At 36.1% G+C, this 16,609-nt stretch overlaps 3 protein-coding genes across 3 annotated transcripts in view; 2 read left to right on the forward strand and 1 right to left on the reverse strand.

Annotated features, from left to right (window-relative positions):
• The window catches only part of LOC311305800 (uncharacterized protein), a 1,224,369-nt gene that overhangs the window by 937,921 nt on the left and 269,839 nt on the right, over nt 1-16,609 (forward strand). The window lies entirely within an intron of this gene.
• Nucleotides 15-5,838, forward strand: LOC311298905 (uncharacterized protein; the record flags this gene model as incomplete). The annotated part of the gene is made up of 5 exons (XM_084422229.1): nt 15-28; nt 940-1,113; nt 1,348-1,521; nt 4,098-4,259; nt 5,717-5,838. 5 exons carry the CDS (start codon nt 15-17, stop codon nt 5,790-5,792), a joined length of 600 nt encoding a protein of 199 aa, XP_084278355.1. The 3' UTR covers nt 5,793-5,838.
• LOC311298916 (putative inhibitor of apoptosis) lies at nt 12,360-13,346 on the reverse strand (the record flags this gene model as incomplete). Its single annotated transcript, XM_084422238.1, has 1 exon — nt 12,360-13,346. One exon carries the CDS (start codon nt 13,344-13,346, stop codon nt 12,360-12,362), a length of 987 nt encoding a protein of 328 aa, XP_084278364.1.

The following is a 16,609-nucleotide window of genomic DNA, read 5'->3' on the forward strand; positions in this document are numbered from 1 at the left end:
TCGTCCATCATATAATGGAGTTGCACAGGTAGAAATTGCGAGGGGGTCGGTAAAAATATCATTAAAAGCATGTGTAAAATTAATTACATGATATATACTTTATATAAATGTTTGTGAAAGTACTAGTAAAACAATACAAATGCAAACAAATGCAAAATATGATTAGAAACATTTTGAGTCCCCCTCCGTTGCCTCACAGTGATAGTTGGTCCTGAGCGATAGTGGAGCGTTTTTGGAGCGAGAGAAAATCACAACGCTCCGACATTAAAAAAATCCGCTCCTCGCTCCTGCCAAAATCACGCAACTCCGCTCCTTGCTCCGCTCCCACTCCGCACCGCTCACATACTCTGGTAAACACCAAGAATCAACAAAAATAAACGACAAACAACATAGTAACAATGAAGAAAAAAACAAAAAAAAAACACATTAACTAATAGCTGTGAGTGACGGTCCAAGAACTAATGCCCAGTCATTTGCAGCAAAAAACGTGGGGCACTAAGTTTACATACATACATATATATATATATATATATATATATATATATATATATATATATATATATATACACACATATACATATATATATATATACTTTTTAACCACAAATGCCCGTCTTGTACCATCTCTGAGATGTGCCACGTATTACATCATCACGTTGGAAAGGTCACGCGTCACGTCATCAAAAAATGGGGTTTTGGGGTTTCATGACCCTTTAAAAATGAAATGAAATGAATGTGTAAACATAAATACATCAACAATTTCAACTTTATTATTGTTACAATGTTGGTAGTATATTTAAATGAAAAATGTGTAGTCTTTCTCCATGTTACCTTGATATCCCTGTTTATTTGTCAGCAAAAGTCTGCTGGATGAAGATGAACACGTTAGTTGAATAGATCAGATAGATCAATAGAGTCATTTTCTATTTCTGTCTTCAGTCTGAGTGGATGCAGTATTACAGAGGAACAGAGTCTCATCCTGACTTCAGCTCTGAAATCAAACCCGTCACACCTGAGAGAGCTGGACCTGAGCGTGAATACACTAGGAGACTCTGGAGTGAAGCGCTTATGTGCCGTACTGAAGGATTCACACTGTAAACTGGAGAGATTGAGGTCAGTCACATTCACATACAAGAATCAAAATGCTTAAAATCACTTCAACAGTTTAAACTAAAACACTTTAACATTGTATTTGTGCAAACTTAGTATTTTGTGATCTGGTGAAATAAAGATGAAGATCTCTCTTCCTCTCTCTGTTTTATTTGCTTATGAAGATGATGTGACTTTACAGAATAAAGAGTTTTCTTTTCTTCTGTCTTATTTTCTTCTCTCTCTCTGCTAATGTAGGTTAAGATGCTGTGATATGACAGATGAAGGTTGTTCTGATGTGACTTCAGCTCTGAAATCAAACCCGTCACACCTGAGAGAGCTGGACCTGAGCAGGAATAAACTAGGAGACTCTGGAGTGAAAAACCTCAGTGATCTACTGATGAACCCACAACTCAAGCTGGAGAAACTACAGTTAGTATCATTATACTGTACAGCAATTACAGTGTGACTGAAGTTTATTTATTTGAAGACAGCAGGGCTTATGCTTCATTGTTTATAGCAGTGCACTTTCTGGGTTTCCCCTATTGCTCACAGGGGGTTAAAGTGGGATGTGAGTGTGCCGTACGGACTCTTATTCTGGCTGTACTGAAGACGAAGCGGCTTGACCAATCAGATGAAAGGGGCGTTTCAGCGCCGCCCACATGTGCAAACGAAATATCAAAGCCATAAACCGATTTGTAAACCACAAATGAAAAATTAGAAAACGAGCCGAAATATAATTTTCCGTTTATTAAACTAAACGAAACACCGAATAAACGATCCGTCTTTTCATTTCTCGTTATTCCATTCCAAACAGGAAATGAAATGATCAGATGATACACGGACCGTGTCGTGTGTTCATTCGTTTTTTGATTTAATATTGAAAGTAGAAAAACGAGAAAACACTTCCTTTTTCGTCTTTTTATTTTTTTTTCAAAAAAACTAAAAACAAGTATTCAGCTTGATTTTTCACTTTTCGTTCTCAGATAGAAACATTTATAAACAGCTTGAATATTTGATTTCTACACGTATAGACGGGAATGAAACGCTCCTTTCCTCTGATTTGTCAGCCGGAGATCAAACTGTCCCGTCATCAGTTCTTCCTCAGCTCCGCTCAGCAGAATAAAAGTCCTCCGCTGCTGCAGTTGTACGGATTCTGAACGCGTTTATTGCAACTACTACATTTCATCTTTTCCTCATCAAACACCCAGACTAATGGCTCGACACGACCCGCACCGGGGAAGAGTCTCGACAGGGCTTTCTTATGAGGCTTTCAGTTCTCAAGTGCCAGGGGGTCCGTGAAATAATTTACTATAACCTACTGTATTTTCCGGACTGTAAACTAAAGTCACGTTTTTATCATGAAACACGTTGTGATTTATTCCAGAGTGACCTTTACAATGCATTTAACTTAGTTCACATAATCTAAATGTTGACTTTCAAAAGTAGGCGCGCCAAGAAGATTATTCGCTGTATTTTGGTTTATATATATACAGTATATACTTTTTTTTTCATCAATCTCTTTATTAAATTTTGAACATGAAATAAGAACAAACAAAGTTCCCCTTCACATACAAAGAAAAAAATAATACAAAACATAAACACCAAGAATCAACAAAAATAAACGACAAACAACATAGTAACAATGAAGGAAAAAAAACAACAATAAAAACACATTAACTAATAGCTGTGAGTGACGGTCCAAGAACTACTGCCCAGTCATTTGCAGCAAAAAACGTGGGACACTAAGTTTACTCAGGATTGTCTGGGAAGGTCAACTTCCCAACATATTCAAAAAAAGGGGGGATATATATATATATACATACACACACACACATATATATATACTTTTTAACCACAAATGCCCGTCTTGTACCATCTCTGAGATGTGCCACGTATTACATCATCACGTTGGAAAGGTCACGCGTCACATCATCAAAAAATGTGTTTTGGGGTTTCATGACCCTTTAAAAATGAAATGAAATGAATGTGTAAACATGAATACATCAACAATTTCAACCTTTGCATTGTTACAGTGTTGGTAGTATATTTAAATGAACAATGTGTAGTCTTTCTCCATGTTACAATTACCTTGATATCCCTGTTTATTTGTCAGCAAAAGTCTGCTGGATGAAGATGAACACGTTAGTTGATCATCATAGATCTGAGTCATTTTTTCTTTCTGTCTTCAGTCTGAGTTATTGCAGTATTACAGCGGAACAGAGTCTCATCCTGACTTCAGCTCTGAAATCAAACCCGTCACACCTGAGAGAGCTGGAGCTGAGCTGGAATAAACTAGGAAACACAGGAGTGAAGCGCTTATGTGCCGTACTGAAGGATTCACACTGTAAACTGGAGAGATTGAGGTCAGTCACATTCACATACAAGAATCAAAATGCTTAAAATCACTTCAACAGTTTAAACTAAAACACTTTAACACTGTATTTGTGTAAACTTAGTATTTTGTGATCTGGTGAAATAAAGATGAAGATCTCTCTTCCTCTCTCTGTTTTATTTGCTTATGAAGATGATGTGACTTTACAGAATAAAGAGTTTTCTTTTCTTCTGTCTTATTTTCTTCTCTCTCTGCTAATGTAGTTTAAGCTCCTGTGATATGACAGATGAAGGTTGTTCTGATGTGACTTCAGCTCTGAAATCAAACCCGTCACACCTGAGAGAGCTGGACCTGAGCAGGAATAAACTAGGAGACTCTGGAGTGAAAAACCTCAGTGATCTACTGATGAACCCACAATTCAAGCTGGAGAATCTACAGTTAGTATCATTATACTGTACAGCAATTACAGTGTGACTGAAGATTATTTATTTGAAGACAGCAGGGCTTATGTTTCATTGTTTATAGCAGTGCACTTTCTGGGTTTTTTAAACTAAAACACTTTATTCTCACTATCTCACAGTGAGTCTGAGTTCACATTATATTTGTGTAAAATTCTTCACATTCATGATTTGTTTGTAAGATAATCTCTCTTCCTCTGTTTGTGTCTTTCTAGTCTACGGGACTGTGGCATTACAGATGTTTCTTCTCTAACTCAGTCTTTGACTAACTCAAAAGCACTGCAGTTTCTAAAAGAGCTTGATCTGAGAGGCAATAATATAGGAGACTCACAGCAGCGACTCAGAGACGAGCTACGAGACTCAAACTGTGTCCTGAGGTGAGGAAACATCACTGAGATATTAAAGAGATCTTCATTTACCTCTGATATGTGAACAAACCTTTCAAACATTCGTGAAAGGAAATTATCATTAAGCTTTATTGCAACACAGGGTTTGTGTGAGAACAAAATGTGAAGTTATTGAAATGTTTAACACAAAGGAGGAAAGAGAACAAAAGCTCACTGTCACAGCTTTATACATTGTCGTAGAAATTTTAAACTGTATATTAAAGTAACCATGTTTCTAACATCTAACCTTATTTAACATCTAACATCTGAACAGGATGTACTGTACGAAACCAATGGAAAACTTGTGTCTTTGAGTGTGTGCATATGTGTGTAAAAATAACATAGTTTGGGAAATGAAACTAGACAGTCTGTTAGAATCTTGTGATTAACAAATGAAGTCATCATTAAAACAAAGTTTGCTTTACCTAGTAACAGAGGGGTTTGCATATGAAGAACCAGTCAAATAATGGGGAAATTATGTAATGCAGCCTGACATTTATGCCATACCTCGATTCTATAAAAACTGTTGTATCTGTGTTTTACGCTGGGAGTCTCAATGGAATTTGTCTGAGATCCTCCGGCCTTGATTCTTCTTGGGAGAGTTTCTCTGAGAACTGCTCGAAGACTCTCCCGGCCGTTATTAAAGCATTTAGAGGACATTTGCTGTTAATTTTTGCTTAAACTGGTCAGTTTAGGGAAGCAAGTTAGTTAGAAACTCGGCCAGTTGTCGACGGAAGACACAAAGAGCTGGAGTATAAAGGTTATTAAGTGTCGATTGTAGACGCAACAGTTTTATTTATTAAGTGTCGATTTGTAGATGCTAGATATTCGGGATTTAGGAAAAAATCCACTACAACATCAACACCTGCTTTATTAACAGTAGAAGTGAATCATTTCAGTGTGAAAACAGACTTGTTCAGACTGTAGGAAAACGCTGCACTCCTGCTAAAATCAGTGCAGTTCCAGCTTCAGCTCACAGCGTCCAGCTCACATGAGAAATGTCTCTGTCTCTAGTGTGTTTTACTGTGACAACTTTACACTTACTTTACTCTCAGTTATTTACTAAGAGCCTACAAACATGTTTAAACTAGAGGACAAACGGCTTTAACTAAAGGTTTGTGTTTGAACTCAAAATAACATTTGTATTTGCTCCCTGTGGTTTATTCCATACGCCGTACACTCATTAGTTTCTCCTTTACAGAGACCCAATAGGAGTCACACACACACACACACACACACACACACATATGAACATGATTCATGCTTTACATCTATTATATTTAAAAACACAAATATCTATCCAAGATCATGTATTGTCAGTAATTAATCTGATTACAGGAATTCAATTTAACTTATTTAAAAAAAAAAAAAAACAGTAATTTAAATATAATAATTTGCATTTTGTTCCACTGAACTCTGATTGTTTTCTCTTCTGTTCCACTTTACAGAGTAGATGAAGATCGATCACCAAACATCCCTGATAAAGGTCGATCACCAAACTCTGATGGATGCGTTATATCGTAGTGTGAAATGATCATGAGAGGAGCAGAAACCATCAGCTGATCCACAGAAGAGTTGTGGAATTGGGAATATATTGTTGATTCTGATTTGTATATTTCATTGATATTTTATGTGAAGTTGTACATGTCTTATATAAAAAAAATATTATTTATAGATTTATTTGTAAAATCTATGTTTTGGAATACATTTGTGACTCTGATCTGTTATATATGTGTGTGTGTGTGTGTGTGTGTATATATATATGTATACTTAAAAGATATGAGCGACAGCTTTAATTCATCTGTAAATATCCTGATATTGATGAAACTTGCTCATTTTGTGGTTTTGTTGAAGAATCAAGTGCCCATTTATTTTGTGATTGTAGTTTAACCAATACATTTAGGGTTGATTTAAGTTCTTATATTTTAACCCTATAATGTGACCCACAGTTTTATCCTTAAAGATATTATTTTTTATTACAAAAACCCAAGTAGTACTTATGGGGGACCTTATGTCAAAATGATTAATGACTTTGACCTTTGACCTTTTGACAGGTTGAACTTCCGGTGACCTTATGATTGATGGGTTGAACTTCCGGAATGAGGTCATGGGATTAACCTTTGCCCTTCCTCCCTATCGATCATGGGTTTTGACAGTTAGTTTTGAACTATGACCTAGCTAGGACTAAATCATAGTTTTGACGGGTAGTTTTGACGGAATGAAATAAAACAGATGTTTTTGCTGGTTGTTTGAACTTTGTCCCAGTTATGTGTGTGCGTGTGTGGTTATTGTGCCTGCGCCCCCACCTCCCATTACATTCCTGAGCAGTATATAAATGGGGTCAGTTATTTCATATATGTGACATTCAGTTATTTCACATTTATATATAAAACATTCTATAATTTATATAATCTAAAACAATTAAAGGTTGAAAAAACATTTAGTTATTTCACATTCTTATGTAAAACATCCTATCCTTTATATAATTTATATAATATAAATTATATAATAATTATCATGCCAAAGTTCTTTTTAAAAGTGTATAATATAAATTATATAATATAAAGCAATTTAACTAAGGTTGAAAAATATTCTGTTCTTTTAAAAGCTTACTAAAACCAATAGTTTTAGCTGAATAAAATCATCTTACCTTATTTTAGAAAGTTGAAGTATACCATTGATGTCCACAAAAATGCAATGTATGAATGGATTCAAAATTGTTTTACACAACTGAATTCACATAGTCATTCCTGAATGACCTCACACTGTCTCAAAACATAAGGAGCGCGCGCGTGTCTGTGTGTCTATGCGCGCGTCCTCTTCCTGCGAGCTCTGACCCCCCTCCTTACAGTGTAACTGTCAAGTGAATCTCACACTAACAAAAGTTGAAAACATGCCTTTAAAAGTATAATATAAATATCTTATTGATCCAATTGTTTTAGTTTTAGATGAATAAAAAATGACTGAGTTAAAAAATTAACTCATCAATGTCCATACCATTCATGTCCACAAAAATAATTAAACTAAAGTTGAAAAACATACCTTTAAAAGTGTATAATATAAAATAAAATATCTTGCTAAAGTCGAAAAACACACCGTTCCTTAAAAGTATAATATAAATATCTTATTGATCCAACTATTTTAGTTTTAGATGAATAAAAAATGACTGAGTTAAAATTAACACATCAATGTCCATATTGATGCCCACAAAAATAATTAAACTATAGTTGATAAACATACCTTTAAAACTGTATAAATGTAATGGTTATAAAATAATTTTACTAAGGTTGAAAAAATATTCAGTTCTTTTAAAAGAATATAACATAAAAAGCTTACTAATACCAATTGTTTTAGTTTTAGATAAAAGTAAATAAAATCATCTTACCTTATTTTAGAGAGAGAGTTGAAGAAGTGGCTCCTAACACATCATTGTCCATTGATGTCCACAAAAAATGCAATGTATGAATGGATTCAAAATTGTTTTACACAACTGAATTCATAGTCATTCCTGAATGTCTCTCAAAGCACCGTCTCAAAACATAGGGAGGCGCGCGGTGTGTGTGTGTGTGTCTGTGCGCGCCCCTTCACGTGAGCCTTGACCCGTCTCCTTCGCATACCAGAGCACAGTGAAAGTGAGGAAGGGGTTTCCTAATATCACACTCACAAAAGTTGAAAAACATACTGTTCCTTAAAAGTGTATAAATAAAATGGTTATAAATATACTGAAACCAATTATTTTAGATGAATAAATAAAATTCCTCTTACATGTTTAGAGTTACAACTCTTAAGAGAGTTAACATAAATCACAGAGGTTCTCTCTCACACCAGCGTCTCTGACTCAGAGGGGTGTATTCAGTGATGGGATGAGACATTTTGAATGGTGTGTTAAACTTATAATCCTAAAAGTTTAAATGACATCCTTTAAAAATAAAAGTTTATAAAACTTTTAATAAAAACTTTAATAAATTATTAAAAGTCTTAATAAAAAACAAATACAACGATGGTCTGTGGAAAAATTTGACTTGAACTTAAAGTATTTTTATTTATTTATAATGGGTATGTAAAATAATTTGAACATTTTTAAAGCGTCACAAGTCATCTCACGCCTGTGAAATATTCAATAATTTCTTAAGTTGTATCTGTGAGAAAATGACAACCACATAGGCCTATCTTCAGAGAGAGCAACCATGAAAACATTTAGAAACTGGGAATCTTCCAGAAATAAGGTCCTTCCGATCAGCGCTGAGAAAGAAGTTACTTGACAATAATGATAGCTTCAGGATATCGGATGACAGATGAGCCTCTGTGCATCGTGTCAGAGCGTATGTCATGTTAGTGACTTTCCATACTAAATTTATTTCAAATCGTAAAAGTTTAAATATTGTTTAAATTAAATCTTTAAAGTTTGAATACATACTCATCTTCTATTTATCTTTTAGAAGTCTTGTGTATGATATAAATTATTTTGTTTAACGGTGACCTAAAGTATAATTGTTATTAAACAATGTCTGGTCAAAATTTTAGGTGGTCGTCTTAAATCTCATTTATATGAAAAAGATTCAATCAGCATTTTTTTTGTCCATCTGGGGGTTTCAATTTTTATGGTGGGGGTTTTCCATAGCTATCCCGTACACCTAAAAACGACCATCACAGAAAACTACATTTAAAAATGTAATAAATAAATAATTTATTAAATAATTTCCAGAGAGGCGAAGTAGTTCTTTATGCACTGATAAAAATAATCCAAAAAAGCAAATAGTTTAAGTTGCCATAAACAGAGCAAAAAAAAAAAAAAATCCTTCAGTGATAAACTACAGTGTGAACTGAAGCTTCAGACCCTCACAGAGACTAGAGGAGGAGTTACAGACCAGATGAGTCTCGGGGGACAATGTCACAGTAAATTTAGTCTGCTAACGCCTTTCCAGAGTACATCCAGAGTTTACACTAATTTCATTTAAAAGCATAACCTTAAAAGTTTAATCAAATCTTTAAAAGTTTTATTAAAATCATATCTTCTTAGAAGATTTATGTATTATTGTTACTAAGCAGCGTCTGTCCAAAAACTTTAGATTGTTACATACAACATACAACAGACAACATGAAACATGTTGTCAAAGTTTGTCACAATGTTTTTTAAGAAATCCGAGGACTCGACATTGCTCTAATTTAGACTAGGTTGTATCATTTGGAAAATCAAAGTAAAAAATCACACATCGTCTTAATTCAAAGCATGATCTTACTTTTTCTACGGTAGCTATGATCTATTACACGTATAAGATCATATCTCCCGAACTAGGGTGAAACCCTTTACTGAGAATATACCACCGGTCATCTACTCAAAATATATGTAGAAGTTTCAAATGTTAGCATTTGTTGATGGTGGCCGCGTGAACAGACTTTGGGGAGAGCTATAGCAGAAAGCATGCCCTTTGACCTCCTCGATTTTGGAGGCTTTTTTGTTAAAGATTTCTACCATCTAGCGGTTCTCCCATCTACTCGCTTTTTCAACTTTGGTAAATGTGTCAAGAAGCTATGACAACGTGTCTTCCGATAGCGCTTCGAGTTTAATTGTACATGTTCTACCGTTCTATATAATGATTTACACAACCAAGCAATAGACCATACCTTTGACTTACCCGTCGAGAAGAAAGTAGCTGTCTACTGCGTCCCTCTTTCCACCTGGGGAAAGCTATCCCGATATTTATTTACATACCGATAAATTAAATTTGATTAAAACTTCTCCTGTGGCTCGGCATAACTATGATCCAGCATTATATTGTACCGTGCAGTGCAGCCTTTCAAATGTGCCGCGGGAAGTATCAATGTCTCCCATATGGTCTAGCGGTTAGGATTCCTGGTTTTCATCCAGGCTGCCCGGGTTCGACTCCCGGTATGGGAAGACAATTTTTTTTACATTGCCAACAAAATTCAAGTTATTCAAGTTCATCAATAATCATTTTTAGTAATTCATAGTCTTAGAGGCCTACACGAACTGCAGAAACAAGCAGTTTCTTGAAGATTCAGTACTGAATCATTTTCACAAATACAATTATATTGAATTCAGAAAATTTCACTATGGAATACTTTATCATAATTTTAATTTAGTACGTCATCATTTCATCTCATAATTATGACGCATAGTCATAATTTCAACTTTTTTAAGTCATCATTTCGACTTGTCATAATTATTACTTAATCCAGAATTACAATTTTTGTCAATGACGCCTTTTTAATGTAATACTTAAAACGTTTTTAAGTCATAATTTGGTTGTTGACTATAGTAGTGTTGAGTTAGGCTAGTGCTTTTTGTCCCTCTCTGCTCTTTTTCAAGATGGCGGAACGACACGGAAGCCTCCTTGGACTTACCCGTCCCATGTAAATAAAGATTAGAAATTAACTCAGATCATTGGCACAGATCATTTTACACCCATGAGGACTTATTTTATGAATACAGACAATGATTTTAGCTAATAAAAAAACTTTAGTTTCAGATGTTTAAATGACAACATACCATTTTTCAATCTACACATGAGAGACCTTCAGAAGTTTCAGAAGGCCTTCAACGGCTTAGGTCCGTTGGTGAAAACACTGCATGTGTAAGGTTGTTTTCCAGATTTTCACCCAAAATCAAATACTGTTTGACACTTTTCAAAGTTAGAATAAAAAGTCCTGTTGTGTTCTGACACAAGGCCATTAACCGGTTCTTTTTTTTTTTTTGCTTATTTCTACAAACATTATCATGGTTTTGTTTAATCGTATTCATATTTATCAGGTTGATGTTTAGTTTAGATGTGGATGGCTAAGTTTCAGGCATAGTGCAACCAGATTTATCTAACATCTCACTCACAATGCAAAACGTTGTAAATAAACATGTTCAAACTGTAATTTAACCATATTTTATTAATATTATGTTGATTTAAAGTTTTTGTTATTAACTAATACCTTTATCTTTTAACTAACATCTGACCCCAAATAAACAGATAATGGAATGTTCACACTATACAGTTAGATATTCTCCTACTTGTATCTTTGGGCGTATTTTGTCACACCGTAGTGATGCAAAGTTCCACACCCTATGGACTAACTTTAAAACATAACCTTTATACAGGAATGTCCATGTAAGATTCAAAAAGACCAAATTACTAAGAATTTGTGATACACAAATAAATACACAAAAGTTTATTACTCCGCTAGATTTAGTCATCTTGTTCAGATAGCAGGCGACACTGTTTCACATGTTGGACTGTGTATGTGTTTTAGGTGAAGACGTTTCTTTGAGAGCCGTTTATAGAAATAAATGACGCTTAAGAATTTAAGCGATAGTTTGACTAAATTGATATCAATCACACAAATACGAATCACACAAAGTATTAACACGAAAAGTAAGTTCTAGAGGTCAGCTGGGTTAAAAGTAAATGCATCATCATGAGCCATTTAAAACAAATACAGAGAAGCCACTATAAGTGATCCGTTTTGAATGTCTGTCATTGACATCTTGTTTCTTTTTGTACAGTTTGCAAAAAGTACATAGAGCGTGGTCAAACATGTTAGGAATGTATCCTATACATTATAGGTCCTTCTAGTATGAGAGTGTTTGACTAAATCTTTCTGCGATGCCTACGAAACATCGACGTGAAATATGAGTATGGCTGTGTTTCTGTTACCTATTACGCTTTAAACTCGTCTAACTATTACACTTATTTTGTTATTATACACAGTTAAGCCAATGAATTACGGTTGATACGTGGTATTTTTACGTGAATTGATTCATTTTTTATTCCGTCCACACCAGAGTTTTAGGCCCGATCCAGAAAACAGACATTGTGTCTTAATAATTGCTCTTCTTTTTATGATCTTCTTTTTATTCGGCAGAATGCCGAAATATTTTAACCTATCGTCAATTTCAAGCGTTAGATAATTCGTCTAACTATTATATCTTGTTTATACCTGGATTCTTGTTTAACAGCGCTATTGTTCTCGGCCTCATCAAAGTTCACATAGTTTTCACCGACTCTGAAACAAGACCAAATATTAGTTGCTCTTATTTAATTTTGGTTACATTGTTTTTATGCATCATGTTAAATGTAAATTTTATGATAGGAAAGTACGGACAGCGCCTTTGACCAATCCTCTACATATGGGGCACTTGCTCAGAGAAGGCGCACATTCTTTGCACACAACTAGGTGACCACAGGGGATGAAGACAATGTTCACTTCCTTATCCATGCAAACTTTGCAGGTGCGCTCCTCTTGAAGTCTTCTTAACTGTTCCTCCATAGGCAAGTCTGAAAGATCTTGACTCGGTGATGCAGCTTCATTTGTCTGGACCGTCAGGCCACACTCAAATTCCATCTCTAAAACAGACTTCAACACAGGATTGTTCTCTTGTTCTCTCACAAATTCTCTTGAGTCGCTGTCTCCATTAGTCAATAGCTGCTCAAATAGTCTTGGAAATCTTGCTTGAATCTGATGAACAAACTCTTGGCCCTTTTCTTGCAGCAGGTATTCACATCTTGGAAACCACTTGGCATGTTCTACCCATGGATCATCACCAGACTCCCAACATCCGAGTCCGCCATCACAACAAAAGCACTTCACGTCATCATTACGACCAACATAGTAAAAACCAGCCTTAGCCAATTGGTCTGGTCGAACAGTTATTCTTGAGGGCCAGTAGACAAATGTGAGCAACCTCTCTTCAGACTGTTGCATTGCCGATCCATTGGAAAGACCGCCACCAGATAAAGGTACATTATCTGCATGGTCACCTCGAACGAAGCGGCAGTTGGGGTAATTTCTCTGGTGTTCTGATACTGCCCGATCTCCCGGTTCCCAGTTGCTAAGCTGGCCTCCACAACTGAAGCAAGCCACTTTGTCGCCCTGGCCAAGGTAGTAGAAACCACTTTTGGCAAGCTCGGCCGGACTTACTGGTGCAAGAGGCCAATTCTGAAAGGTGTCAAGGCGTTCCTGTTCCCGACGCATGTCAGGATTCTGACAAGCCGGAGGGCGCTGGTAAGACATATCCTTAACTCCACGGGAGGAAATGGGGCTGGAGAGGGTCAGGTTGCTGAATGCCATGTTTAAGTAACCCACCCGATCCTCCATTTGGCCTGAAACGGATGCCGTGGTGGTCGATGTTACGGGTGTCGCAGGGGCGGAAAGAGGATGGCTTCGTTGCGAAGCAGGGGAAAAGGCACTTTTGATGAAGACATAAAAATGTGACCACAGGGCGTATCCACTCAAGCCCTTCTCTCTGCCGGACATCCCATGCCTAGTGTCTAGTCGTCCATGACAGAACACATCATCTTATTAAAAAATGTAATGAGAACAAGAACAACACCACAAAATGTCCTTTCTTATGCTCTGTACACAGCGGGCAAATTAGTTGTATCATTTGATATGATACAACTGTATTGCCGCCTCGGGAATACAGTAATTAAAATGCAGAAAACAAATATTTAATCTTTTAAATAATGTAGTATTCTAAATATTATTATTATTATACAATTTTTATGAGCTCAGACATGACCGCAATAGTCTTTTTATAATTTTTTATTTCAACATTATACTTTCATACATTGAAGAAGAAATTTGAGTGAAAGACATTTACAGATGGTCTAACCAGAATAGAAAATATCCGCAGGCTATCATGTCTTGCTCCAGGGTATAGTTGACCAGACTTTCAACTAATTCACCAACGTCAGTTTTTGCATTTTTTGACACCAGTGACACACAGAGATCCATTACAAATGTCCAAATAGCGAGTATCTCTGTGATTTCGAATTCGTCAGAACATGAACGCAACACATCCAGAACTTTTCTGAGGATTACGCCGATCGGCTCTTTGCTGTTAAAAAACATGGGCGTTACATCAGGCCATGACTTTATCAAACCTCTTACGTCATCCATTTCATTTTTGAGATTTGTCACACGTTTGGTATCCTGTGCACAATCGTTTTTCATATCACACGCAGCGTCGATAATCCTGTGCATCAAGCCAACCATTTGGCCTCTAAAATGATCTTTAAACATACTGTCCAGCGCAGCTCTTAAACGACACTCTTTGCCTGTGGCGCACTCACACGCCGGATGATAATTGTACCCTGTATCGCCAGAACTCAATGGGGAGTCGTTCTCCATCAGGTTTTGCGTCGCCATTTTTTTCAACTTTTCGAATTTTTTTCCAACTTTTCGTTCCTAGAATGTTCCTGCAATCTCCTGAGTCCTTGCGGTACAATCGTGCCTTGTGTTTTTGGGTCGGAAGTTTGTGGGTCAGAAGTTTGCGTCAGGCTCAGACAAACAGGACTTTCAACTTTTGATCAATGAGATGATGCAGTAGCACAGCAGTCCGAGGCTAGTAGAGCTAGAGTAGAGCGTGCGATGTCCTGAAATATTTATCAGGCTGGGGTCCGCCCCACTGGAGGGGCTGAATAGGGTGTTGTCATCAGGAAAGCTTCACATCTCCGCGCTGCTGTTTTGGCGCGCATTATGGATGTTTGAATCGTTCGAGTCATACACACAAGTGCAGCGATGGAGCTCGTGAACACGAGCAGTGTGAGAGGATTCCTGAGATCTTGCGACGATCTGACTGAGAAGATTCGCTGTTTAATACAGAAGAAACTCATCAAGAAGTACTTGAGCAGGTATAAAAACCTATTTTATGCATGGATTAAAGAATAGAATAAAAAATAGGCATTTCTATAATAAAAGTATTTCGCTCTCTCACTAACCTATGGACACACAATCCCATGCCAAACTATCATTTGGCATAGCTAATCATTATCAACATATTTTTTTGATAAAAGAGTTCCAAAGTTCACTTTGTCCACAAAAAGGAACTTAGCCTTAATTTACTGAAAACTATGGATGTTAGGTACATATGTTTATCAAATTGTACACATTCATTATTAATATGATGAAAATGGCTGTTATTTGTTTCTTCTCCTCTCACATTAAATCACAATTTAGAAAAAAGAAATTAGAAAAAAGTTGATTAGTTTGATTATTTTTGTCGTTGTATTCTGTCAAATATGAAATGTTTAGTTTAGCTACTTGCACCTTATCTCGCACTTTATGACCGTTATCAGCTATTATCAGATACTATTGTCCTAATATAGACTATTGATTTAAATGATGTTTTATTAACAAAGTTCGGGAGGAGCACGTTCAAATAATCAAGCAATCAATCAATCAACTCCTCAAACAATTACCATGTCTACCCTATCAGCTTGAGAGGAAGCATATATATATTCACTCTGTCAACTCACCTAACTTCCTTGACAGTTTTCAGCATCCCTCCACCACCCCGACTCCTCACTCTTGGCTTGTTCTTTCACAGCCAGGAATACGGGGGGAGTACTCTGGGTTCGGGCCAAATACCGAGCCCGGAGCCCTCTCCTCGGACAGCACGCCAAATACGCATTTATTCTATCTGACTTATTTGTAAGTGTGAACTCGTGAACTCTGGTTTAACCTGCTGTGCGTCTGTTCACCGTCCATCATGTGCTCTAACACCTGCAGCATCAGCCGGTTCATTGACTTTGAACTGGTGTATGAATGTGTTTATTTTATGATAACTTTATTTTTGCTGTACATACATTATATTCTTCTAACTGTTTGTCTTTGGTTAGCACAGCTGGAGAAGAACAACAGGGAGGTTGGAAGACACAGTAGAGGAACTACAGAATAAATATGGAGAGAAAACAGCATTAAAAAGGATAAAGTCCGTAGTGAAAAAAATCAGAAAAAAGAATATCAAACGTAGGAAAAGATTTATAATTTACTTTGTTAGTAGTCAATATGTTTCTCAATCTTCAATCTTCTTAAAAAATGTAATTTTTTTAACAGATGGTGACGTTCAGACGCTGAGCATTCAAACACATTCTGGAAACATGACAAACCAACAGCCTAACAACCTTCCACAACGACTGCATAATAATTCTACATCATTCGGACAGCCATTAATTCAGAACCCTAATCAGCTTAACTTCACAATTGCCCAGAAGAATGGTGGGACAATAGTTACTACAATCATGGTAGAAAACACAATATATGGTGATGTTAACATCAGTGCGGTGAGTGTCTGATCATTTAAGAAACAGTTGCTTAGTTAAGAAATTATTTGTGTATGTTATATATATATATAGAGAGAGAGTATTTTGTTTTGTTTTTAAAGGGTGTGGAACTTTGCATCACTACGGTGTGACAAAATACGCCCAAAGATACAAGTAGGAGAATATCTAACTGTATAGTGTGAACATTCCATTATCTGTTTATTTGGGGTCAGATGTTAGTTAAAAGATAAAGGTATTAGTTAATAACAAAAACTTTAAATCAACATA

This window comes from Rutilus rutilus (assembly GCF_951802725.1).
Source record: "Rutilus rutilus genome assembly, chromosome: 1".
Lineage (NCBI taxonomy): Eukaryota > Metazoa > Chordata > Actinopteri > Cypriniformes > Leuciscidae > Rutilus > Rutilus rutilus.